The following is a 25,354-nucleotide window of genomic DNA, read 5'->3' on the forward strand; positions in this document are numbered from 1 at the left end:
GTTCTGATATTTGTAGCATGCTTTATTGTCAGATATTAGTTTTGCACATTACAGCTGGTTCCCTGACAAACTTTCTGAAATTGCTAGTTAAATTTACTCAGGAGTGAGGAAGAGAAGCTAATCTATTTTAGTATCCTGCTTATAGCATTTGTTTTTCTCTTTACCTACTTAAAAAAAAAATAGTAGGAATGTGAAGTGGCATTTGTTCTTCTTTTAATCTTGATTCTATTAATGACAAATATGTTACTATCCGTGTTGGTGACAGACTGAAATTTAGCAAAGTTGTGTTTTATAAGCACAGAGATAGTAGGAACTGCAGATGCTGGAGAATGAGATAACAAGGTGCAGAGCTGGATGAACACAGCAGGCCGAGCAGGAAAGCTGACGTTTCGGGCCCAAAACGTCAGCTTTCCTGCTCCTCTGATGCTGCTTGGCCTGCTGTGTTCATCCAGCTCTACACCTTGTTATCTCCTTTATAAGCACAGGTTTAGATTTCAGTCTGAGATTTTAGCTCTCCCGACCAATTACCCCCCCATCAGTCTACTGTCTGTCATCAGTAAAGTGATGGAAGGTGTCATCAACAGTGTCATCCAGCAGCACCTGCTTAGCAATAGACTGCGCAGTGATATCCAGTTTTGGTTCCACAAGGACACTCAGCTCCTGACCTCATCACGGCCTTGGTTCAATCGTGGATGAAAGAGCTGAATTCCAAGCATGAGAGTGACATCCCTTGACATCAAGGCTGCATTTAACTGAGTGTGGTATGCAGGAGCCCTAGCAAAACTGGAATTGATGGGTATCATGGGGCAAACTCTCTGCTGCTCGGAATTATACTTGGTACGAAGGAAGATGGGTTGTAGTTATTGGAGGTCAGTCATCTCAGCTCCACAACATCTTTGCAGGAGTTCCTCATGGTCGTGTCCTGGACCCAACCATCTTCATCTGCTTCATCGGTGATGTTCCCTCCATCGTAAGATCAGAAGTGAGAATGTTCGCTGATGATTGCACAAGATACAAGTCAGGAACATGATAGAATACTCCCCACTTTCCTGGATGGGTACAGCTCCAACAACGCTTGAAGCTTTACACCATCTAGGACAAGCAGCCCATTTGATTTGCATGATGTATCACAGGTAGAAAGGGTGGTTAAAGATGATTAGCATGCTTGCCCTCATTGGTCAGACCTTTTGAGTTTGTGAATTGAGACAGTATATTGAGATTGTACAGGACGTTGGTGAGGCCCCCTCTGGAGTATTGTGTAGTTCTGGTTGCCCTGCTATAGAAGGATATTATTAAATTGGAGAGGATTCAGAAAAGATTTACCAAGATGTTGCCAGAAGTGGGGGGGCTTCAGTTGCAAAAATAGGTTGGGATCTTTTTCGCCGAAGTGTAGGAGGTTTATAAAATGATGAGGGGCATAAATAAGGTGAATAGCAAGGGTCTTTTCCCTAGGGTGGGTGAGTTCAAAACTAAGAGGCATTTTTTAAGGTGAGGGGAGAAAATTTTACAAAGGACATGAGAAGCAACTATTTTACTGGGGGGTTTGTGTATGGAATGAACTGCTAGAGGAACTGGTGGATGCAGGTAAAGTTACAACATTTGAAGGACATTTGGATAAGTACATGAATAGGAAAGGTTTGGAGGGATATGGGCCAAATGCATGCAAGTGGGACTAGTTTAGTTTGGGAACATGGTTAGCATGGACTAGTTGGACTGTGCTGTATGACTTTTGACTCTGTGACATCCACAAGCATCCGGTCTGTTCACCATCGATGCTACTACTGAGCAATCTACAAGATGCACTGCAGAAATTTACCAAAGATCCTTAGACAGCACCTTCCAAACCCATGACCCACTTCCATCTAGAAGGACAAAGACAGCAGACACATGGGAACACCACCATCCATGCAAGTTCGTGTCCAAGCCACACACAATCCTGACGTGGAGATGTATGTCCATTCCTTAACTGTCACTGGGTCAAAATCCTGGAATTCCCTCCCTAAGGGCACTGTGGGTCAGCTCTCCAGCAGGTGAATTGCAGCAGTTCAAGAAGTCAGCTCCCTATCACCACCTCAAGGGCAACTAGGAACAGGCAATAAATGCTGGCCAGCCAGCAATGTTTGTGTCCTGTGAGTGAGTAAAAAAATAAACACTAACATTGATGGGAAACTAGTTTGCTTCACACCAATATTGAAGTTACTTTGGCAACACTGTAGTAAGTTAGTTTCTCAACTGTTCCGAAGTAGTCTACCTGAGGGGTTTCCATCTAAGTGACTCCTGTGGCACTCTGGGGAGTCAGCAGTATAATTTCTTGCCAGTAGGCTCTATATGAGCCACTTTAAGTAATTGCTGAATTTTGCTCTGACTATGGAAATCAGGACAAAGGTTAGACTGTATTAATTTTAAACAGAATTTTTTCCCCAGCTTTTTCCACTAAGGTCCTCACCAGCTGCGGATCAGATTTGACTTGCAGAGAGCCACAACTGGCTTGGTGCTTATGTAGATAGAGAGTAAAAGATCCCCTAGGAAGTAGTGATCATATCACTTCAGACTTTAATATTCAGTTTGTGTGTGAAAAACTTGGGTTAGGAACAAATGTTTACCTTAAATGAAGGGAATTACAATGAAATGATGATAGAGTTAGCTAAAGTGGACTGGGCAGATAGATGAGGAGGAAAGTCAGTAAGTAAGTAAGCAGTGGCAAACTTTTAAGGAAGTAATCCATGACTCTAAGCAAAAATATATTCCAGTAAAGAGGGAGGATTCTAAGAGAGGGATAATTTAACCCATGGTTAACCAAGGAAGTTAAAGAGAGTGTAAGGTTGAAATGGAAAGAAAAGCATGTAAAGAGGCAAAAGTCAGTTGCAAAGACGGGGATAAATTCAGAATCCAGCAAAGGAGGATTAAAAAGGTAATCAAGACAAATTAAAAAGCTATGAGGGCAAACTAGTGAGTAGTATAAAAAGTGACAGTCAGAGCTCCTTTAAATATATCAAAAGGAAGAGAGAGGTCAAAGTGATATAGGCTGCTAAAAAAAATAAATCTGGGGACACTTCCGGGGAACAAGGAAATGGCAGAGAAGTTAAACAGTTATTCTGCATCAGTCATTGCAGTGGAAGGTAATGAAGCATTCATTAATGCTAAAGATTATGGGGAAGAATTATGTACCAAGAAGTAGCATTAGACAAACTAATGGGGCTAAAGGCAGATATATCCTTTGACCCTCATGGCTTGCATCCAAGGATCCTGAAAGACGTAGCTACAGAGAGAGTGTGGTTGCATTGGGTGTAATTTTTCAAAAATCCTTCCATTCTGGAGAAGTACCAGAGGATTAGAAAACTGTCAAAAAGAGCGGGCGGTAAAAATTGGGTAACTCTAGACCAGTTAGAACAAAGAACAGCACAGCAAAGGAACAGGCCCTTTGGCTCACCAAGACTACACCGACACATGCCTTTCTAAGCTGAAAATCTTTTGCCTCAACACTGTATCCCTCTATCCCCTGCCAATTCCTATATCTGTCAAGATGTCTATTAAACTAAATTACTTTTGTATCAGTCTCCACTATGTCCTCTGGCAGCACGTTCCAGGCTTTGCCACCCCTTTTTTTAAAAAAAAAAAACTGCCTCTCACATTTCCATTTAAATTTAGCCCCTTTCACATTAAACCTATGTCCCCCTAGTAATTGATATTTCTACCCTGGGGTAAAAGACTCTGACTATCCACTCTATCCATGCATCTCATAATTTTGTAAACTTCTGTGAGGTTGCCCCTCATTCTTCAATGTTCAGGTGATTACCCTGACATCTATTGTTGGAATCTGTTATTTAGGAAGTAATTGCTATTAGGGAATAGCAGCACATTTAAGAAAATCATAATCTAATCAAGCAGAGACAGTATGGCTTCATGAAAAGGAAGTTGACTAATTTATTAGAGTACTTTTGAGGAAGTCTGAACTAGAATGGATAGAAGGGTACCAGCAGATGTGTTGTAATTGGATTTCCAGTAGGTGTTCGACAAGGCACCTTATGAAATCTTGCACCGTAAGATGGAGGTAGTATATTGGTATAGGTAGAGAATTGGTTATTGGGCAACAAACAGGAAGTGGGGATAAGGATTCTTTTTCAGGTTGGCATGATGTATCCAGTGGGATTCCACAGGATCTGTGCTGGGACCGCATCTGTTTACTTAAATATGTTAATGACTTGGAGGAAGGAAGTTAATCAACTGTAGCCAGATTTGCAGACAACACAAAAATAGGTGGAAAGGCTGATTGTGAGAGGAGTACAGATGATTTAGAGAGATGTTGATAAGTTAAGTGAGCTAAAACTGTTGCCAAACAGAGTATAATGTGGGAAAATGTGAAGTTCATTTTGGAAGGGAGAACAAAAGAACAGTATTATTTAAATGGATGGAAGTTGCAACACAAAGGGACTTGTGGGTACTTGTGCACACAACACAAAGCTAGTGAACAGTTGTACCAGGTAATCAGGAAGGCTAATGGAATGTTGGCCCTTAGCTCAAGGGGTTAGAAGTGTAAGAGTGGACAAATCTTATAGCAACTGTACAAGATGCTAATGAGACCAAATCTGGTACTTTGAGCAGTTTTGCTTCCCTTATTTAAGGAAAGGTATCATTGGAGGATGTCTACTTAAGGTTCACAGAACAAATCCCTGGTATGGAGGGATTGTCTTATGAGTAAAGGCTAAACAGGTTGGGACTCTACTCACTGGAGTTTAAAAGAATGAGAGGTGATCTGATTGAAACATAGGATTTTAAAGAAACTTAACAGTGTAAATGCTGAGTGGATGTTTCCTCTCATGCCAGAGGGCATAATCTCAGAATAAAGGGATGTGAAGTTAGGACTGAGTTGAGGAATTTCTTCTCTCGGGTGATTGAGAGTCTTTATAACTCTTGGTCACAGAGAGCTGTGAGGGGCAGAGTCCTTGTGTATATTTAAGACTCGGATAACCCTTGATTCCTCAACTCAAGAGTCTGTTGGGAAAACACAGGAAAGTGGATGTGAGGAACATTGGATCAGCCATGATCCTGTTGAATGTTGGACCGATCTCAAGGGGCAAATAGCCTATTCCTATTTTACATTTGCGAGCCTGCTATGAAATTGGAGTCTCTGAAGTAAATGACTTTTTTTTTCCTTTTGTCGGACGTGGGTGTCGTTGGCTGGCCAGCATTTATTGCCCGTTTCCAGTTGCCTTTGAGAAGGTGGTGGTGAACTGTCTTCTTGAACCACTGCAGACCACCTGTGGCGTTTAACTCACAATGCCATTAAGGGAGGGAATTCCAGCTTTTTGACCCAGCGACAGTGAAGGAACGGCGATATATTTCCAAGTCAGGATGGTGAGTGGCTTGGAGGGGAACTTGAAGGTGGTGGTGTTCCCATTTATCTGCTGCCCTTGTCCTTCTAGATGTAAGTGGTCGTGGATTTGGAAGGTGCTGGCTGAGGATCTTTGGTGAATTTCTGCTGTGCATCTTGTAGATAGTCCACACTGCTGCTAGTGAGCATCGGTGGTGGAAGGAGTGGATACAGTGCCAATCAAGCAGGCTGCTTTGTCCTGGATGGTGTCAAGCTTCTTGAGTGTTGTTGGGGCTGCACTCGTCCAGGCAAGTGGGGAGTGTTCTATCACACTTCTGACTTGTGCTTTGTAGATGGTGGATAGGCTTTGAGGAGTCAGGAGGTGAGTTACTCACTGCAGTATTCCTAACTTTTGACTTGAGAGTTGGTAGGAGACAAGAAGACTCAGAAGTGGAACTTGTGAATTGAAGATGGAAACTGAGAAGTAGATGGTGTTGAGAGAAACAGAAATTGAGAAACCAGTTCAGAGGACTAATGGAAAATGGCAGCTTAGGGTTAGCAGAAAGATGAAGAATGGAAAAGGGGTGGAGAAAACTGAAGAGCAGACTTCAAGAGTAAAAGGATGCTAAAGAGTTCTGATTGTTTTGATTGGGTAAAAGAGAAAGTTGGGAAGGGGAACCAATGATTCTCACTCGAAGAAAAGAGAAGGGATGGGGTGGAAGGTTCTTTACTTGGCCTTTAGACAGCGAGATTCTTAATCACAAGTGACACTTTAGGTAGAGACTAAAACTTCATTTCACAGGGAAAAGGATAAATATTTGAGGTGATCAGACAGTGGATAGTTAACTGTTATATGTTCAACCAATAAACCAAACTTTGCAAACTAGAAACAAAACCATTGCTTTATTGCAGGTAATTTTATTGTGATCACTAAATTAGCAGAAGTTACTTTAACTAAATGTTTGAAATGCATACATTCAGTGAGTAACCAAGTGACTGAGTAGTATTAAAATAAGTAATACCAAATATTTTAACTTTAGGACAATTGTACAAATGTCTTCCTATAAAGTGGATAAGATTCAATAGTTTCATTAACGTTGAACATTGTATTCAGTGTAACAAAATATATATTTTGAGTAAATCTAAATCATTAAAAATCTGGTCTATTTTAATTTGTGGTGAATAAAAAGTATCTATAGCTGCAATGCAGTTGCCAAAAGCTAAACTACTGTCACTAAGCAATTATGTATAGTAATATTTCATTGAAGAAGTTCCTGGTGTAAGATTACTTCATTAACTCTAGTAACATACTGTGAATTTCTGTTGAAGGATTATTTTAGTTGTTGCAAGAATTTATACAATATGAAGTTATGTTTTTCTTGATGTGGATGTAAATGATGTCAGATCAGCCATGATCCTGTTGAATGGTTGAGGATGCTTGAGGGGCCAAATTGCATACACCTATTTTTATTTCTTACAATCTTGTGGGACTATTTAGAGGTACATTGCTGACACTTGGGTATTAGTACTTTTCAGGATCGTCTTGATCCATATAAAAGCATGATAATGGTCTGCTTAGGAGATAACTTTGCCTTTTGTTCCCCAAAGAAATGAATTGCGGCTGTTTTCAAAAAATGTCATAAGGCTAATACCAACAATTATAGATTGGTTAGTTTAACTTCAGTAGCCGGGAAGCTTCTGGAAACAATTATTCGGGATGGAATCAGTAGTCATGTAGTAAAAGGTGGGTTTACAAAGAGTTGGTATGTATTTCTAAGGGGGAAATCGTGCTTAACTAAGTTGTTGGAATTTTTATTGATGAGTTAATAGAAAGGTTGATGAGGGTAACACTTTAAATGTGATGTATGTGGATTTCCTGAAGGCATTTGATATAGAGCCTCACAACAGACTTGTGAAAAAGTTGTCATTCGTGATTTGAAAGGGATCTACATATGTTCTGGATCTTGGTGTGCAGGGGACAGTTTCCAAGTTTCTAAATCATGCTGAAGTTAGAAGAATTGTAAACTGAGTAGGATAATGTGGTACTGCAAAAGAACACTTACAAGTTGGAGTGGGTGAATACACGGCAGATGAGATTCAATACAGAGAGATGTGAGGTGATGCGCTTTGGTCAGAAGAACACTGGAAGGCAGTATAAAATCGGAGTACAATTCTAAAGGAAGTGCAGGACCAGAGGCAGTATATGTGCACCGACCTTTGAAGGTGGCTGGATAGTTCGAGAGTAGTAAATAAAGCATAGTGTTCTCGGCTTTATTAATAGGGGCAGAGAACACAAGATCAAGAGGTAATGTTACACTTGTGTAAGACACTTGTTAGATCTTAGCTGAAGTATTGTGTGGAGTTATTGGGGGTGGGCAATGGGTTGTGATTTTAGGAAAGATGCAAATGCATTGAAGAGAGTAGAGAAGCACTTTGAGAATGGTTCCAGGTATGAGAACTTAAGCTATTAGGATAGATTTGAAGATGTTGAGACTGTTCTCCCTAGAGACACAAAGAGTGGTTGGAGAGTGTAGATATGGTGAAGCTGTTCCTGCTTGTAACAGAAACAAAAATTAGAGGTCAGAGATTTAAAGTAATGTGCAAACAAAGCAAGGGTGATGTGAGAAAAAGAAATTTTCCTCAGCAAGTTGATGGGGCATGGAATGCACTGCCTGGAAATGTGGAGATAGGTTCAGTTGAACATATCAAGAGGGCATTGCATATTTTTTTTTAGTAGTAATGGTGTACAAGGATATGGGGAAAAGCCAGGAGATTTTCACTAGATAATAGAGCTGGTGCAGCTACAATGGGAGGAATGAGCCCCTTCTGCACCCTAATAATTCTGTGATTCTGATTCTGAGAGCCCTGCTGCAGAATTTCTAGCCTCTGACCTGCTGTTGGAGCCACTGTATTTATATGATGAGTTTAGTTCAGTTTCTGGTCAGTGTTGGAAACACTCCAGTTACCAGTCTATTGACATTACCACTGCACCACTGTTTCTCCCTAATAGTAAGATTTAATAAAATATCCCAATGGTTTGTGATGTTCTAAAACACGAAATAAGGGCCTTGATTTTGCAGTTGTTTAAGAGCCATCCTATCATGTAATCTGAAAGCGATGGATCTGGCTGACCTGATATTTGAGGAAGCTGTGTTCAATGCTAGAAAATCCAGAGGTATACAGATAAATCTGAGACCCAGTACAAAAATGATGGGCTGAATGCCTTCATCCTGTACTGTAACAATTCTGTATAGTTTCTGTTGATTGCATTATAAGTATCAGTCTTTAATATGCTTTGTATTTTTCAGTTATTTAAGTTCACAACATTTCAATGAGTTCTTGTTAACTTTTGCTGGTTGTGTAGGTTGGCATGTTCTCACAGTAAGGTGCAAAATCTTGTTTGACTATGAAACAATGTTTTCTTCTAACTATTAAAGCTCCCACTTGAAATATAGCGTTCTTTCCATCAAAGGGTTTACGAACGTCAATCAATGTGTAGGACATTAGAGTTCATAGTTGACAAATTGAAGAGCTAACAAGATACCCTAAAAATGATGTGTGCCATGAATAACAAAATTAAAATGATAAGAAGATTCTGCTGAACTGATCTGTATATACTTTTCACAAGTAGCTAGGTGGCATTCTACCTCACATTTCTGTTAATTACATCAGATGCAGTTAGAACATAGAACATAGAACATTACAGCGCAGTACAGGCCCTTTGGCCCTCGATGTTGCGCTGACCTGTGAAACCAATCTGAAGCCCATCTAACCTAAACTATTCCATTATCATCCATATGTTTATCCAATGACCATTTAAATGCCCTTAAAGTTGGCGAGTCTACTACTTTTGCAGGCAGGGCATTCCACGCCCTTACTACTCTGAGTAAAGAACCTACCTCTGACATCTGTCCTATATCTATCACCCCTCAATTTAAAGCTATGTCCCCTCGTGCTAGCCACCACCATCCGAGGAAAAAGGCTCCCATTGTCCACCCTATCTATTCCTCTGATCATCTTGTATGTCTCTATTAAGTCACCTCTTAACCACCTTCTCTCTAACGAAAACAGCCTCAAGTCCCTCAGCCTTTCCTCATAAGACCTTCCCTCCATACCAGCAACATCCTGGTAAATCTCCTCTGCACCCTTTCCATGCTTCCACATCCTTCCTATGATGTGGTAACCAGAACTGTACGCAATACTCCAAGTGCGGCCGCACCAGAGTTTTGTACAGCTGCAACATGACCTCATGGCTCCGAAACTCAATCCCTCTACCAATAAGACCTAACACACCGTACGCCTTCTTAACAACCCTATCAACCTGGGTGGCAACTTTCAGGGATCTATGCACATGGACACCGAGATCTCTCTGCTCATCCACACTACCAAGAATCTTACCATTAGCCCAGTACTCTGTATTCCTGTTACTCCTTCCAAAGTGAATCACCTCACACTTTTCCGCATTAAACTCCATTTGCCACCTCTCAGCCCAGCTCTGCAGCTTATCCATGTCCCTCTGTAACCTGCAACATCCTTCCGCACTATCCACAACTCCACCGACTTTGGTGTCATCCGCAAATTTACTAACCCATCCTTCTACGCCCTCATCCAGGTCATTTATAAAAATGACAAACAGCAGTGGCCCCAAAACAGATCCTTGAGGTACACTAATAGTAACTGAACTCCAGGATGAACATTTCCCATCAACCCCCACCCTCTGTCTTCTTACAGCTAGCCAATTTCTGATCCAAACCGCTAAATCACCCTCAATCCCATGCCTCCGTATTTTCTGCAATAACCTACCATGGGGAACCTTATCAAACACTTTACTGAAATCCATATACACCACATTGACCGCTTTACCCTCATCCACCTGTTTGGTCACCTTCTCAAAGAACTCAATAAGGTTTGTGAGACACGACCTACCCTTCATAAAACCGTGTTGACTATCCCTAATCAAATTATTCCTTTCTAGATGATTATAAATCCTACCTCTTGTAATCCTTTCCAACACTTTACCCACAACCGAAGTAAGGCTCACTGGTCTATAATTACCAGGGTTGTCTCTACTCCCCTTGAACAAGGGGACAACATTTGCTAGTCTCCAGTCTTCTGGCACTATTCCTGAAGATAATGACGACATAAAGATCAAAGCCAAAGGCTCTGCAATCTCCTCTCTAGCTTCCCAGAGAATCCTAGGATAAATCCCATCCAGCCCAGGGGACTTATCTATTTTCACACCTTCCAGAATTGCTAACACCTCCTTATGAACCTCAATCCTGTCTTGTCTAATAGCCTGTGTATCAGTATTCTCCTCGACAACATTGTCTTTTTCCTGTGTTAATAACAAAAGGCTCATGTATGCAAATAATGTTTTGTAAATATGTAGTGGCTGTGGCTTAGTTGCTCGTGCACAAAACTTTGAATCAGAAAGTTCTGGGTTCAAGTTTCGCCCCAGGTCTTAAGCCCAAAACTCAATGATAACATTTCAATGTACTGTTGAGACAGCATTAAGCTGTCTAAAGTGGTGTTTTCTGGATGGGACTAGACCGAGGCCCTATCTCCTCGTTTGAGTGGATGCCCATGCACAATTTTGAAGACTAGCATGGCGTTTTCTTGGTTTCCTAGCTAATACTTATCCCTCAATTACCCCAGAAAAACGGACCATCTCGCCATAATCTCACACACAACAATGTGATATTGATGAGTGCAAATTAGCTGCCATAATTCTGACTTTACTTTGTAAAGTTACTCACTGTAAATCAGTTTGAGGTGTCCAGTGGTCATGAATAGAATGAAAGTTGTTTTTGATATCCTAATTTACACCAATAAGTTTATCTCTTGCGCTTATTTTCTTCATTTGATTCTGCTGTGCATCATTGCTTTTTGATTTTTACCTTTCACCACTAAGTAAAATAAAACGTTAGATCTCTCATATAGCGAGGGACCTAAAATTCTTTTGACACCTTGCAGAATTTTTTTCAACGTTTACATCAGATTCTTTCGCAAGAACATGTAGTTTCTGCACCATGTAAGTGGAGCACAAGTTGGTTGGTTTGCCGAGCTGACTGGTTTTTGTGCAATTGTTTCTTCTCCCTTCTAGGTGACATTTTCAGTGCCATCTGGCCTCCATTGAAGCACTGTTGTTCTGTCCCGCTGTGAATTTATATGGTCTGGTCTGTCATAGTGGGAAGTCCTGCTTCCGGTTTTGCACCGTAGTGGTGTGTAGATGGGGTCTATTTCAACATGTTTGTTTATCGCACTGGTGGTTGAAAACCAGGCCTCCAGGAATTCTCATGCTTGTCTTTGTTTCACTTGTCCTGGTACTGTATTTTGTCTCGGATAAACTGAAGTCATTCTATGTCGGAAATGTATTGAAACGAGGGAGAAGTTGGTTGTGCCGTTTTGCTGCGAGTTGCTGTTCATATAGCCTGGCGGCGAGTTTCCTGCTCGTCTGTCCTATGTAGTGTTTCTTGCAGTTGCTGCATGGTATTTTATATCTCATTTGTCCTGCTCATTGTGGGTATAGGGTCTTTCGTCTTTGAGAGTAACTGGCAAAATGTGGATGTTGGTTTGTTTGCTATCATAATTCCAAGAGGCCATAGCAATCTTGTAGTCAGTTCCGATGTGTTTCTAATATAGGATAGGGTGTCCAGTGTGTTGGGGTGTATGGTGTCTTCTTAGTGTTGTTTATTTGCCAGGCATCGGCGGGTGAGGCTATTAGGATACCCACTGTTGTAAAGACTTTGTATAGGTGTTCTTCCATTTTTGCGCAGCTCCGGGTGTTGCAGTGTGCTATCGTTCGTTTAAACAGAGTCTTGACACAGCTCTGTTTATGGACGCTGGGGTGGTTACTGTTGTAATTCAGGATTTGGTCTGTATGTGGTCTTTCTGAATACATTGGTAAGGAATTCACTGTTGTTCATTCGTTCCACCATTATGTCAAGAAACAGGAGTTGAAATAAACAAACATGCTGAAATAAACCCCATACACATACCACTGCGGTGCAAAACTGAAAGCAGGACTACCCACCATGACAGACTGGACCGTATAAATTCAAAGCGGGACAGAACAATAGCGCTTCACCACCGGCTAGACAGCCATCAAGATGTCACCTAGAAAGGAGAAAAAACATTTGCACGAAAACCAGTCAGCTTGGCAAACCAACCAACAACTCCAGCCACCACGTGAGCTACAGATATTTGCTAAAACGTAAAAGTGGAGCACAGCCAGAGGGTGTCAACCACTGTTAGGTCAGACCCTTAAATCTGGTCCAAAATTAAAAATATTGATTTAAAATTTCTGGGCACCGAGTAGTCTTAGAAGTCCAAATTGGCACCCATGCAAATCATGCTGGACACCAGTGTCATGAGGGTTTTAACATGTACTGCACACGTATTATCAGAAGTATACAGAATAGATAGATAATGATGTTGGTTGGTGTGTAACAATGGTTTGATGCCAGTGCTGCCAGTTTGAAATACAATACTCCAGCTAATATCACCTCTTAGTTACACATAGCTAAACACACATTCTGAAATGGGAAGGCTCTTCACAAACACTGTTTAGAGGGCTGATCAACCACTGTTAGGTCAGACCCTTATTGATTTTTAATTCGCTGTTGTGATAATATTGCATACATGCGTTTGGTGTTTTCTAGAGCTCTTTAAAGTTGCTGAGTACGAAGAAGTGTCTGTAAGGTTTTGGAGTAGATTTGTAGCTCGGGTTGTGGGTGTCGAGGTTGGTTGGCTCGCCGAGCTGGTTTCTTGGTTCGTAGACGTTTCGTTACCATGCTGGGTAACATCCACAGTGCAGCCTCCGATGAAGCGTCAGTGTGTTCTCCCGCCTGGTTTTTAAACTCTGGGGTCCGTTGAGATGGATTGCCTCACTTCTGGTTTTCCTTCGTAGTGGAATGTATATGGGGTCGAGTTCAATGTGTTTATTAATAGCATGCTTCGTGGAGTGCCAGGCTTCTAGGAATTCTCGTGCCTGTCTCTGCCTAGCTTGTCCCAGGATTTTGGTGTTGTCCCAGTCGAATTGGTGGTTCTCCTTGTCCATGTGGATTGAGATGAGTGAGTATTGGTCGTGTCTTTTTGTAGCCAGTTGGTGTTCATGTACTCTTGTTGATAGTTTCCTTCCTGTTTGTCTGATATAGTGTTTCTCTCAGTCACTGCAGGGGATCTTGTAGATGACATTGGTCCTGTCCATGGCGGGGAGTGGGTCTTTAGTTTGGGTGAGCAGTTGTCGTAGGGTTGATGTGGGCTTGTGTGCCACTCTGATGCCCAGCGGTCGTAGGAGTCTTGTGGTGAGTTCTGACGTGTTCCTGATGTAGAGTAGTGTGAAGAGTGTGTCGGGTTGTGTAGTATCTTTCTGATGTTGTTCGTGTAGGCATCTTCTGACCCAGTTATTTGTATATCCATTATCCTTAAAAACCTGGACGAGGTATTCTTCTTCCTTTTGGCGTAGTTCCGTGTTGCTGCAGTGTGTTGTTGCCCTTTTAAATAGTGTTCGCACACAGCTTCGTTTGTGTGTGCTGGGATGGTTACTGTTGAAGTTCACTACCTGGTCTGTGTGTGTGACTTTTCAGGTATACTTTCGTTTGCAATTCCCCATTTGTCTTGCACTCTACCATGACGTCCAGGAATGGGAGCTGTTTGTTCTTCTCCTCCTCTCTGGTGAATTTTATTCTGGTGAGGGTGTTGTTTGTGTGTCTCCTCTAATTTGGTCCGTTTAATGATGACAAAGTTGTCATCCACATAGCGTATCCATAGTTTTGGTTGGATTTGCGAGAGCGCCATCCTTTCTAGTCTTTGCATCACTGCGTCTGCTATGAGTCTGTAGATGGGTGATCCCATGGGTGTCCCGTTGATTTGCTTGTATGTTTGGCCGTTGAAAGTGAAGTGGGTGGTGAGGTATAGGTCCAATAGTTTGAGCATGTTGTCCTTAGAGATGGTTTCACTGGGGTCTTGCTCTTGTTCCAATCTCTTGTTCCAATAGTGTTGTCATTGTTTCCCTTGCTAGTGGTATGTCTATTGATGTAAATAGGGCAGTGACATCAAACGATATCATGGTCTCTTCGTCGTCTATCCTTATGTCTTTGATGGAGTGGAGGAATTCTTGGGCTGAATGGATAGAGTGGGGTGACTTGTTGACTCGGTGCCTGAATCTCCTTTGTAGTTCCCTGGCTAATCTGTGTGACGGAGTGCCTGGTAGGGAGCCTATGGGTCTGCGGGGTACTTCCGGCTTGTGCGCTTTAGGGAGGCTGTAGAATCGGGGTGTGTTGGTTCCTTCGGGGTTTGTTCTTGAGAAGTCTGCTTTGTTGATCTCGGACCTATGCCTCACCACCCACTTCACTTTCAACGGCCAAACATATGAGCAAATCAACGGAGCACCCATAGGATCACCTATCTCCGGACTCGTAGCAGAAGCAGTGATGCAAAGACTGGAAAGGACGGCCCTCCCACAAAGCCAACCAAAATTGTGGATACGCTACGTGGACGACATCTTTGTCATCATTAAATGGACCAAATTAGAGAAGACACAAACTTTTATAAACAACACCCTCACTGGAATAAAATTCACCAGAGAGGAGGAGAAGAACAAACAGCTCCCATTCCTGGATGTCATGGTAGAGCGCAAGATAAATGGGGAACTGCAAATGAAAGTACACTGAAAAGTCACACACAAACCAGGTACTGAACTTCAACAGTAACCATCCCAGCACACACAAACGAAGCTGTGTGTGAACACAATTTAAAAGGGCAACAACACACTGCAGCATCACGGAACTACGCCAAGAGGAGGAAGAATACCTCTTCCAGGTTTTCAAGGATAATGGATATACAAAAAAACTGGGTCAGAAGATGCCTACACAAACAACATCAGAAAGATACTACACGGCCCGACACACTCATCACACTACCCTACATCAGGAACACATCGGAACTCCCCACAAGACTCCTACGACCGCTGGGCATCAGAGTGGCACACAAGCCCACGTCAACCTTACGACAACTGCTCACCCGAACTAAAGACCCACTCCCTGCCTTGGACAGGACTAATGTCATCTATAAGATCCCCTGCAATGACTGAGAAACACTATATCGGACAAACAGGAAGGAAACTAAGAACAAGAGTGCATGAACACCAACTGGCTACAAAAAGACACGACCAGTACTCACTCATCTCAATCTACACGGACAAGGCGAACCACCATTTCGACTGGGACAAGCTAGGCAGAGACAAGCACGAGAATTCCTAGAAGCACGGCACTCCACGAAGCATGCCATTAATAAACACATTGAACTCGACCCCATATACATTCCACTACGAAGGAAAACCGGAAGTGAGGCAATCCATCTCAATGGACCCCAGAGTTTAAAAACCAGGTGAGAACACACACTGACGCTTCATCAGAGGCTGCACTGAGGATGTTACCCAGCATGGTAATGAAAAGTCTGCGAAATAAGAAACCAGCTCGGCGAGCCAACCAACCTCAATACAAGGAAGTGCTTGGGAGATGTTCCAAGAATTTGTGTTAACTTCAAACCTTCTGCACAAAGCAGTTTCTCCCAGACGTGGGTACAATAGAAAGCATTCCACTTGGAATAGTGCATGACTTGGACCGTAAGTAAAGGTCACATTGTATAGGACTAGCTATCAGAAGGAAAAGGGCAGGATGAAGGGCCCTCTCATCAATCATCAGTGGCGAGTGGGCCTAGCGCAGACTTGTGACGGTGGCATCAGAGATGTGTTTTGGGTTCCTGGCGGTTCAGCATTGACAATGCGGTCCTTGTGCCAACTCAAGGCTGCTAAAGTGGAGGCGAGTTTGGGTTCCCGGTGGCCTCTGCGACCAGCGCAGATTCATGATGGCGGCGGCAGCGGTAGAGCTAAGTTTGGGCCCAGTACGAGTCCCGATGGCAGCAAGTGCATTAGCGAGGTGGGCCTGAGACAGACACGTGGTGGTGGTGGAGTCCAGTTTGGGCCGGTGTGGTCCCCAGCGACATCAGTGGCATCTGCATTGGTGGGGTCCAGTGAGGACTTAGAGGCGAGGGCATCGGTGGAAGCAAGGTGACGCCGAAGAGTGGCAATTTTTGTTCCAGTGACAACGGTGTGGCAAATGGGACTCGTGTCTGGCCATCAGGCCCATGGCCCAGGGCAAGGAGGGCTGTAAAGTCGAACACTGTCGTCTTTGTTTCTTTGTTTCTACCTTCTATGTTTTGGTTTATTTTTTGTGTTTTAAGATGGTGTTGGAGAATGACCACACTTTTTTTTTCACTGTATTTTATACCAAAATGCATGTGAGAATAAATCAGATCAAACCAATAGGATGTGTCAGCTTAGGGGTTTCAGGGAACAATTCTCCTACCTGAACCTCATTGAGAAATATTGTGTCAGACCTCTGTGATTCAGTAAAGACATCTATGCTGGCATCTATAACTTGTAGTCATAAGTGTAATCTCAGAGGAATGGAAGAATTGTCATGTCATAGGATGTGAAGGTGTTCACAAGGATGAGTCTTTATGCATCTGGTTCCTTCCAGGCTGAAACTGGAGATATTTGTAACATCTTATTACTGTATGCCTTTGAATAAAGAGTTTGATTCCCTAACACAAATGGAACTGGTTACAAATCATTGCAACTTGTCAGTGAGCAGTGGGTGGAACTTAAAGGTGGCTTTGCGATGATTGTAGCTTTGCTACGGTGCAGATGCCTTTGACTGAATGCACATCACTTTGTGGTGTTGCAAGTTAATCCTGAGATGCAACCGAGAGGAATTTCACTGCCTCAGTGGCTAGCTAGTGTGCAACCGTACACAGAATCACATAGATGAATACCTGGTATAAGACCGTAAATTGTAGGAGTGTAAGCAGTCTCATTGACTGTAGTCTGCCATTCAATGAGAACTCTATTTTCCTACCTTTTGCCACATTAACCCTTGATTCCCTTGCTTATTTTAAAAGAAATCAATCTCCGGCTTGAATGTACATAATGACCCAGCTTCTGCGGTCCTGTCCAGCACAAATATTCCACACATTCACTACATTTTGAGAGAAGAAATTCCTCCTCATCGCTGTCTTAAGTGTGATCCTGTACTCTGAGATTTATGTCTAAACTCTCCCATAAGAGGAGATAACCTTTCAGCATTTACACTGTTAAGTTCCCCCAAGAATCCTGGGGGAGACATTCTCCTCCATGCCAATGAGTACAGGCCCAGCTTACTTGATCTTTCCTCGTAAGACAAACCTTCCATATCTTGGATCAGCCTACTGAACCTTCTGGACTGGTTTCAATGCCTGTATATTTTTCCTTGGATAAACACTATTCCTATGTTCCAGCTGTGGTCCGATCAGTGCCTTGTATAGTTTTAGCAAGACTTCCCTATTCCCTACTTCTATACTCCATTCCCTTTAAATAAAGACCAACATTCCATTTGATTTCCGTGTTACCTGTATGGATGGTAATTTTTTGATATTTATCCACAAGAACTCTCAAATCCTCTAAGCTGTAGCTGCATGCAGTCTTTTTTTTCCATTTAAATAACATTCAGCTCCTGTTCTTGCCAAAGTCATAACTTCACATTTTCCCACATTATATTCTATTAGCCAAGGTTTTGTCCACCAGCTTAACCTGTCTATATCCTTCTGCAGACTTCATGTCATCCTTACCACATGCCTTCCCACCTGTTTTTGTGCCACCTGCAAACTTCACCGTAGTACATTCACTTCCTTCATCTGAGCCATTAGTATATATGGTAAATAATTGTGACCTCAACACCAATCCCAATGGCATTCCACTAGTTACAGGTCATCATCCTGAAAATGACTGCCTTATCCCAACTCTGTTTTCTATTAGTTACCCAATCCTCTATCCATGCTAATATACTACCTCCAATATAATGGGCTCTTATCTTTCAAGTAGCCAAACATGCAGTACCTTACCAAATGCCTTCTGAAAATTCAAACATATTACATCCACTGCTTCCCTTTATCTATCCTGCCTGTTGCCTCCTCAAAAAATCCTAGTACATTTGTTAGGCATGATTTCTGCTGTGTGAAACTATGCTGACTCTGCTTGATTGTACTGTGTTTTTAAATGATCTGCTTTTGTACCCTTTTCAATAGACTACTATTTTTGCACAACTGTTAAGCTAATAGGCCTGTAGTTAGTTGTTTTCTGTCTCTTTCTCTCTTTCCAATGCAGATGTTACATTGGCAGTTGTCTAATTCTCTGGGACTTTTCCAGAATTGAAGGATTTTTAGAAGATTACTGCTAGTACATCCACTATCTGTGTCTATTTTTAATACCCTAGGATGTATCCCAACAGATGTAGGGAACATGTCAGTCTTTAGCCTCATTATTTTCCCAGCAATTTTTCTCTAGTAATAATAGTTATATTTATTTCTTTTCCTTTCTCCCCTTTAATTATTTAGCATTTCTGGAATGTTACTGGTGTTTTCTACTGTGAAGACTAATGAAAAGAATTTATTCAACTCCTTGGGCATTTCCTGGTTCCCCAATATTATTTTCTTAGCCTCATTCTCCCAGGGGCCTATGTTCACCTTGACCTTTCTTTTTATATATTTAAAGAAGGTCTTGCTGTCCGTCTTGATGCTACTTACAAGTTTATTCTAAAAGTTGATCTTCTCCCTCTGTTTATTTTGGTCATCTTTTGTAAGTTTTTAAAAGTTTCTCAATCCTTGGCAGTTCTTGGTTAATCGCAAAAGGGGGAGATTGTGGTGAGGGGTGCAGGCTAGTTAGATGCTACATCCAGACACCACCTGGAGCTTAAATGCCACATTAAATTGGAGGATGAATGTGAAGTGGAATGAGAGCAAGAGGGCTAGCTATGAGAATCCTGCAAAACCCACTATTATTTCACCATGCTAGTAGCCACGACTTTAGCAATGGCTGCTTCAATAAAGGCAATCATAGAAACATAGAAAATAGGAGTAGGAGTTGGCTATTCGACCCTTTGAACCTGTTCCACCGTTCAACATGAACATAGCTGATGATCCAACTCAGTACCATGTTCCTGCTTTTTCCCCGTGTCCTTTGGTCCCTTTGGCCCTAAGAACTATTTATAATTCCTTCTTGAAAGTATTTGATGTTTTGGCCTAAACCACTTTTTGTGCAAGAGAATTCCACAGGTTCACTGTAGTGATTGGAAAAAAGTCAGCCAGGTGGATCTCATTGAATGAGTTCCCTGACTGGACTAAGTTAACAGCCCCAATCAGGGAGTCCTGGCTGATGGATATAAACAGGAGATTCAGGAGTTCTGCTCACTGTAGGAGCTGGCTCTCTGCTAGCTGGATCAGTGTCATGTATTATGCATGTGTAAATAAAAGGTGATTTGGTGATGGGATACTGACCTTTGCAGAGTTATTTCACTTGTCACTCTCTGGATGAAAAAATTTCTCCTCCTCTCAAGGATGCAAAGAGTTAAAAAGAAAATGGTGTAGCCAGCTGCAGTTTGTTGAAAGTCAGTGTGTCAGTAATTGACAGCAGTGTGATAGAATTGGCGTTTATGCAACGTTGCACTGTTGAGGAAGCAGAACAACACTGCAAACCTGTAAAATCCTTACCCGTCTTTGGTCAAAGAAATGCCCAAAGATGGTACCAAGAGGAGAATTGTGGTCCATGTTAGTATAAAATGATCAGGTTATGGGAGGCTGTAAATCAAACAAGAAGGATAGAGTGTGCAATTGGTGAGGGGGATATTAGTGATTTTTGAGTCAGAGGATGAGAAAGGGGATATTCAGGATGCAAGTATATGGACCCCACACCCCCATGACCCCCACTCCTGTAAATATCGACCAATGGCCCTCTATGATATAGAGAGGTACAAAGAAGAAGATGGGGAAATGGAACATGAATGTGTGGTACCGTATACCCCTGCCCCATTAAGGGAAATGTTTGAAAAATTCCCTAAATTAGACTTTGGGAAGGACCCTTATGGCATTTCCAGGAACTGGATCAGACAGCTGCCCCCCTTAATTTGGATGGTGGGGGAGCAAAAATAGAAAGTGTTGATCTTCAACTTATCCAGTATCCTATTTGCTGCCCTACCCACTGCATGTAAACAGGGAACAGAGGAAAATCCTGCACTTCAAAATGATGTGCTAGTTTCCATGGGCAGCATTCCGGGAATACCGACTAAACCCTTAGATAATTTCCAGCAAGGGCCTAATGAGTCCCCTACCTCAAAAGCAGATCAATCATTGGCAGCTTATAAAATGGCCATTCCCAAACACCTTACAGACATCTTAACTCGCTGGTTGAGGATTCTGGTAGGCCAGTCCTGCCCATGTCTTCAGGCAGTATTTGAGTTATTCAATCCTAAACGGTAATAATATGGAAGCTTCAGTGTTGAGGAAAATGACACTTTGTTTAATGGGATAAGCTAGTGGAACCAGAACACCAGTCTAAAGACAAAGGTATATGAAGCGAAAAGCTCTATCCTGAAGGCATGAAAGTAATGATCAAGGCATGTGATCAGGATACCTGAAAATTTGCCTGTTCTCAAAAGTCACTGACTTCATACAGCTTCCTAATTTTTCTGGTTTAAAGCTGGAGAGCAACAATGGCTTGTCTGCATGCTTCTCATGACAAGGATCAATAAATCTATGCCCCACTGGAGGTGTTAAAATGACTCTAATTCCCTCCAAGTGACTGAAGGATGGAGCAACTTTGGTTTGTGCAGTTTTATTTTTAAATCTTGTTATCCAGTAATTTCCTGATAAATACTTCCTCTGTCTTCTATCTCTTAACTAATTACTGGACAATGGAACAAAATTACTAACCAGTGTGCTATGTCCTTGCAGCTTTATTCCATTTCTGCTTTCATATACCTGGTTACTAGTCACCTCTACCGTATTTCCTTTTCTTTGTCTCATACCTTTATCAGACTGGCCTTGCATTGCTGTATGCCTTTTTCTATCCAAATATAGCCAGTGCATCTTCTGAAATGACTTTACTTGTATCCTTGCTCTATCATTTCCAGATTATTTAAGGATGAACTTGTTGCCTTCAGAACATCATTGACAAGCAAAGGGCCAACTTCCGTTCATATGCCGTTCGTGCATAAGTCTGCTTCTCTCAAAATTGCATAGTTGATGTTTCACATAGACTCTACCATATCTCAGTCCAGATTTTAGATAAATAACTCTTTGAATTCCTCCACATTATATTTCAATACCTGAAAGCATCTGTTGTCACAGGGCCAAGAACTGGATGAAAGATTTGAGATGTGACCTAGCTAAACAAAAAATTGCACAAAGAATAACTATCGAATAACCCTTGAGGATTATTTACTTTGCATCTATACACCAAACTGATGGGTGTTATGGCATATGTTCCTGATTGTTGGCTCTCTATGTACTGCCTTTCAGTAGTTTATGCTGTTAATCAGGGACAGTAAGGTTTTTGCCTTTCAACTATAATGATACTTCTGACTGGAAGTCTAAATTTTTTTTTCTTGTACAGACTCAAGGAATTTGTAGTTATCTTATATACATGTTTAAATTCTGCACTGTTACATTTATACATAAATGTAGTATTTATTTTAACCTTTGGTTTCATATAGTGTTGCACTGAAAAGAAATAGGATTTTGAAAATTGATTGAATTCAGTTGCTTAGTACCATCAGTTTGCATAAATTCTGCTCCTGTATCTTGTCCTACCCTAAATCCAAGCCTACTTAACTGTTATCTTTGTCGACCTATATTACCTTCCAAAACCCCTGCAACCCTGTGCCACAAACTTTTAAGTTCTCACATGTTTAAATCCTTCTTTAGCCTCGCTGCTCATTTTCTCTGTAACCAGCTGCTACCCCCAATCACTACCCCTCTCAAAGATATTCTTCGTTTTAAATCTGAACTTTGCTTCTCCTGTAACCATTTCTGCCGTCAACCACCTGTCCCATAGACTAGTATGTCTTTCCTAAATCATCTACTGTTCATCTTTTTCCTTTAAAGTTTACCTCTGTCCAAATTACTAGCCATTACTATTCTAGGTATTGTTCCTGTGTTCTTTTTTCTCCATAAATTTTTTGCCATGTTTTTTTCTTTTAAAGTCACTGCATAAATACAAATTGTAACTGTAGAGGTTGAGTGTTAATGCAATTCCTTGGATAGAATTCTTTTAGTCCTTCTAAGTTGTTGCCCTAAATTGGCATCTTGTACAGCTATAAATTCAAATTGAAATCTGTGCAATTACCAAATTCTAGTGGCCCAGTAATGGGTGAATGTTAGTAGTTCCAATCTAGGTTCTGATGCCAACAAAACATCCTGGAATGCATATTGGAAAGGTGCAATATGAGTAATGTGTTTTGGAGAGAGTCAGAAGGTCTAATTGTGTGGTAGGATCTTAATCTAACAACAAATGTGCCTTTGCATTGATAAAAATGGCTTGCTTGCAAGTTAATCTTACTTGACAATGTACTGTAATTGTCCTTAACTTTTTGTTAATTAAAAGCAGAGGTTCTGTGGGGGTAACGGACAGCAATTCCATTTGAATCTGGCTATATTAAGCTCCTGCTATGTAACATTACAGTTTTAGATTCCATGTGAATTACTATTGATTGCAGAAGTTAGTTATATAGGTCAGTATTATCTGGTAACTTGTTTCCTCGAGGATTATAGATGACTCAATGGACATACTTACGGATTAGCACAGACTATTTGTCTGGTTTATAACGTTTATGGTTAAAGGTTTCCCTCTTCTAAACATAGTTTTTCTTTTCTTCTCCCCCCTTTCAAGACTGATTGCACTCAAAGTTCTTAACAGCATAGTATTGCTGGGGAAATCTTGCCAATATGTAAAAGAGGCCAACATGGAGGAAAAACTATTTCAAACCCCACCAGCCAGCACCCCTGGGAAATCTGGCAAAAAATCTGTCAGTAAAGTTAAGTCACCTCAAGGTAATTAATTTTCATAAAGCATCTATTTTTAATGTTTCATGCAGAGACAAATAATATGTCCTTTTAAAATACTATTTCCAATGTTTTTTGTTTGGATAAACTGAATATAAATGTCTTAACAATCTAACTTTGCTTGTAAGATCAGTGTTTTCCATAATAATAACTTAAGGTGTTCTTTGAATGCAAATAAATATTTTGGATATCAGTTCAGTGATTTCTAATGTACCAAAATTTCAGTTATTTTTGGAAGCAAACCACAGAGACAAAGGTGATGATGCTCGGTGTCATGAAAGTTTTCGATGGTAAACTGTACACAATAGGAAGGATATTATTAAATTGGAGAAGGTGCAGAGATGTTTTGCAAAGATGTTACCAGGAGAGTTTGTGTTATAAGGAGAGGCTGGATAGGCTGGGACTTCTTTGGCTGGAGCAGAGGAGTTTAAGGGCTGACTTTTATCGAGGTTTATAAAATCATAAGGGGCATAGATAAGGTGCCTTTTCCCTTGGGTAGGAGAATTCAAAACTAGAGGGCATATTTTTAAGGCGAGGGGACAAATATTTGGAAAGGACCTGAGAGGCAACCTTTTCATACAGAGGATAGTTTGTATGTGGAATGAATTGCTTGAGGAAGTGGTCGATGCAGATACAGTTACAACATTTAAAAGACATTTGGACAGGTACATGAATAGGGAGCGTTTATAGGGATATGGGTCAAACACAGGTAAACGGGACTAGTTTAATTTGGGAAACTTGATCGGCATGGACAAGTTGGACCAAAGGGTCTGTTTCCATGCTATATAACTTTATGATTCTAGTCTATGATTAGCAGAATTAGTCATATTTAATGCACTTGCATAGTTCAGAGGCCAAATAGTACTGATGTGAAAAATTACATTACATTTCATTTCCAGTGTGCACAAATTGAATGCATTACTTAAAAATACTTAGTGTTTCAACTTTCAAAGTGGAATATTAAATCATGAGCCAATAATCTACCTGATATTTTCAACCTTAGAATTCCATGCCTTAAACATAAACATAACCACACACATTTTAATTTGTTGTTGATCAGTTTAAATTATATGATACAATTACTTTTTTGGTCAATTATTTATCCATTAGTTAGAATTTCTGCACGTTGAATTGATGACACAGCTATGGAATTTCACATCATTATGAAAGATTTCCCTCTGTTCTGATCATAACCTATATTTAAATATGTCATGAATATTCGTGAGAACAAATAGCTGAAACTGATTTTAGTTAGATTTACGAGGGTTTTGTTTTCTATAGCAATTCTTATTAAAATTTTGGAAGCCTGATGGAGTTTAAGGTTCATATTATCATTTCCTTTTCAGAATAAGGGTAATAATGCATCAAAATATTTGATTCCATATTTCCACTTCCAATAACGTAGAGCCCTGATTGTATCCAGATATTTTAATTTCTTGGTGCAATATAATCAAATGTCTTGCAAAAAGCACATCCCATACCTTGAGTGTACACATCACGTTTTATACGTAGAATTAATATGAAAGATTATCCATATCTTCTGAGTTGACATTATATAACCATTTTAACCTATTCATATGCAAACATATTTTAAAAAATGTGATTCAGGAACCACCAAGCTACACAAGTGATCAGATTAAATGCTATTTTTTCCCCTTCATTACTAATCTTGAATTAGCAACTGTCACAAAACAAAAAAATAGTTTCAGTTCTTTTGTCTACTGCTATGTTTATTTTCAAGTCTATTTACTTAAAAATAAGAATTAATTTTGAAAATGAAATTCTTAAAAAAGTATTAACTATTAACCTAAACTCACTATTTTATCTAGATGCGTCCTCATTAGCTTCCTCTGTGGCCTATTGCCTGTTTGGGCTCTCCTATGTTAATTCTGATCTTTGAATAATCTTAACCTTCTGACAATTTGAAAACTTTGTAATTTTTATTCCTGATAAAATCTCACTGGGTTGAGTGACCACTCATTCATTTGGATCTTTGCTACATGCAACACATCACCTATATTTGCCTAAAGTAAACAAAGTCACCATTGTCCTTGAGGACCATAGGTCTGCTCTCATTAGAAAGAGATGACTGATGGTAGTTTAACCTGA

At 40.8% G+C, this 25,354-nt stretch overlaps 1 protein-coding gene across 1 annotated transcript in view; it reads left to right on the forward strand.

Annotated features, from left to right (window-relative positions):
• Positions 1-25,354, forward strand: part of LOC109918217 (transmembrane anterior posterior transformation protein 1 homolog) — a 65,872-nt gene that overhangs the window by 36,159 nt on the left and 4,359 nt on the right. The window contains 1 exon segment of the mRNA XM_048603083.1: positions 23,073-23,233. Coding sequence (XP_048459040.1) covers positions 23,073-23,233 — 161 coding nt within the window.

This window comes from Rhincodon typus, chromosome 1, assembly GCF_021869965.1.
Source record: "Rhincodon typus isolate 14 chromosome 1, sRhiTyp1.1, whole genome shotgun sequence".
Lineage (NCBI taxonomy): Eukaryota > Metazoa > Chordata > Chondrichthyes > Orectolobiformes > Rhincodontidae > Rhincodon > Rhincodon typus.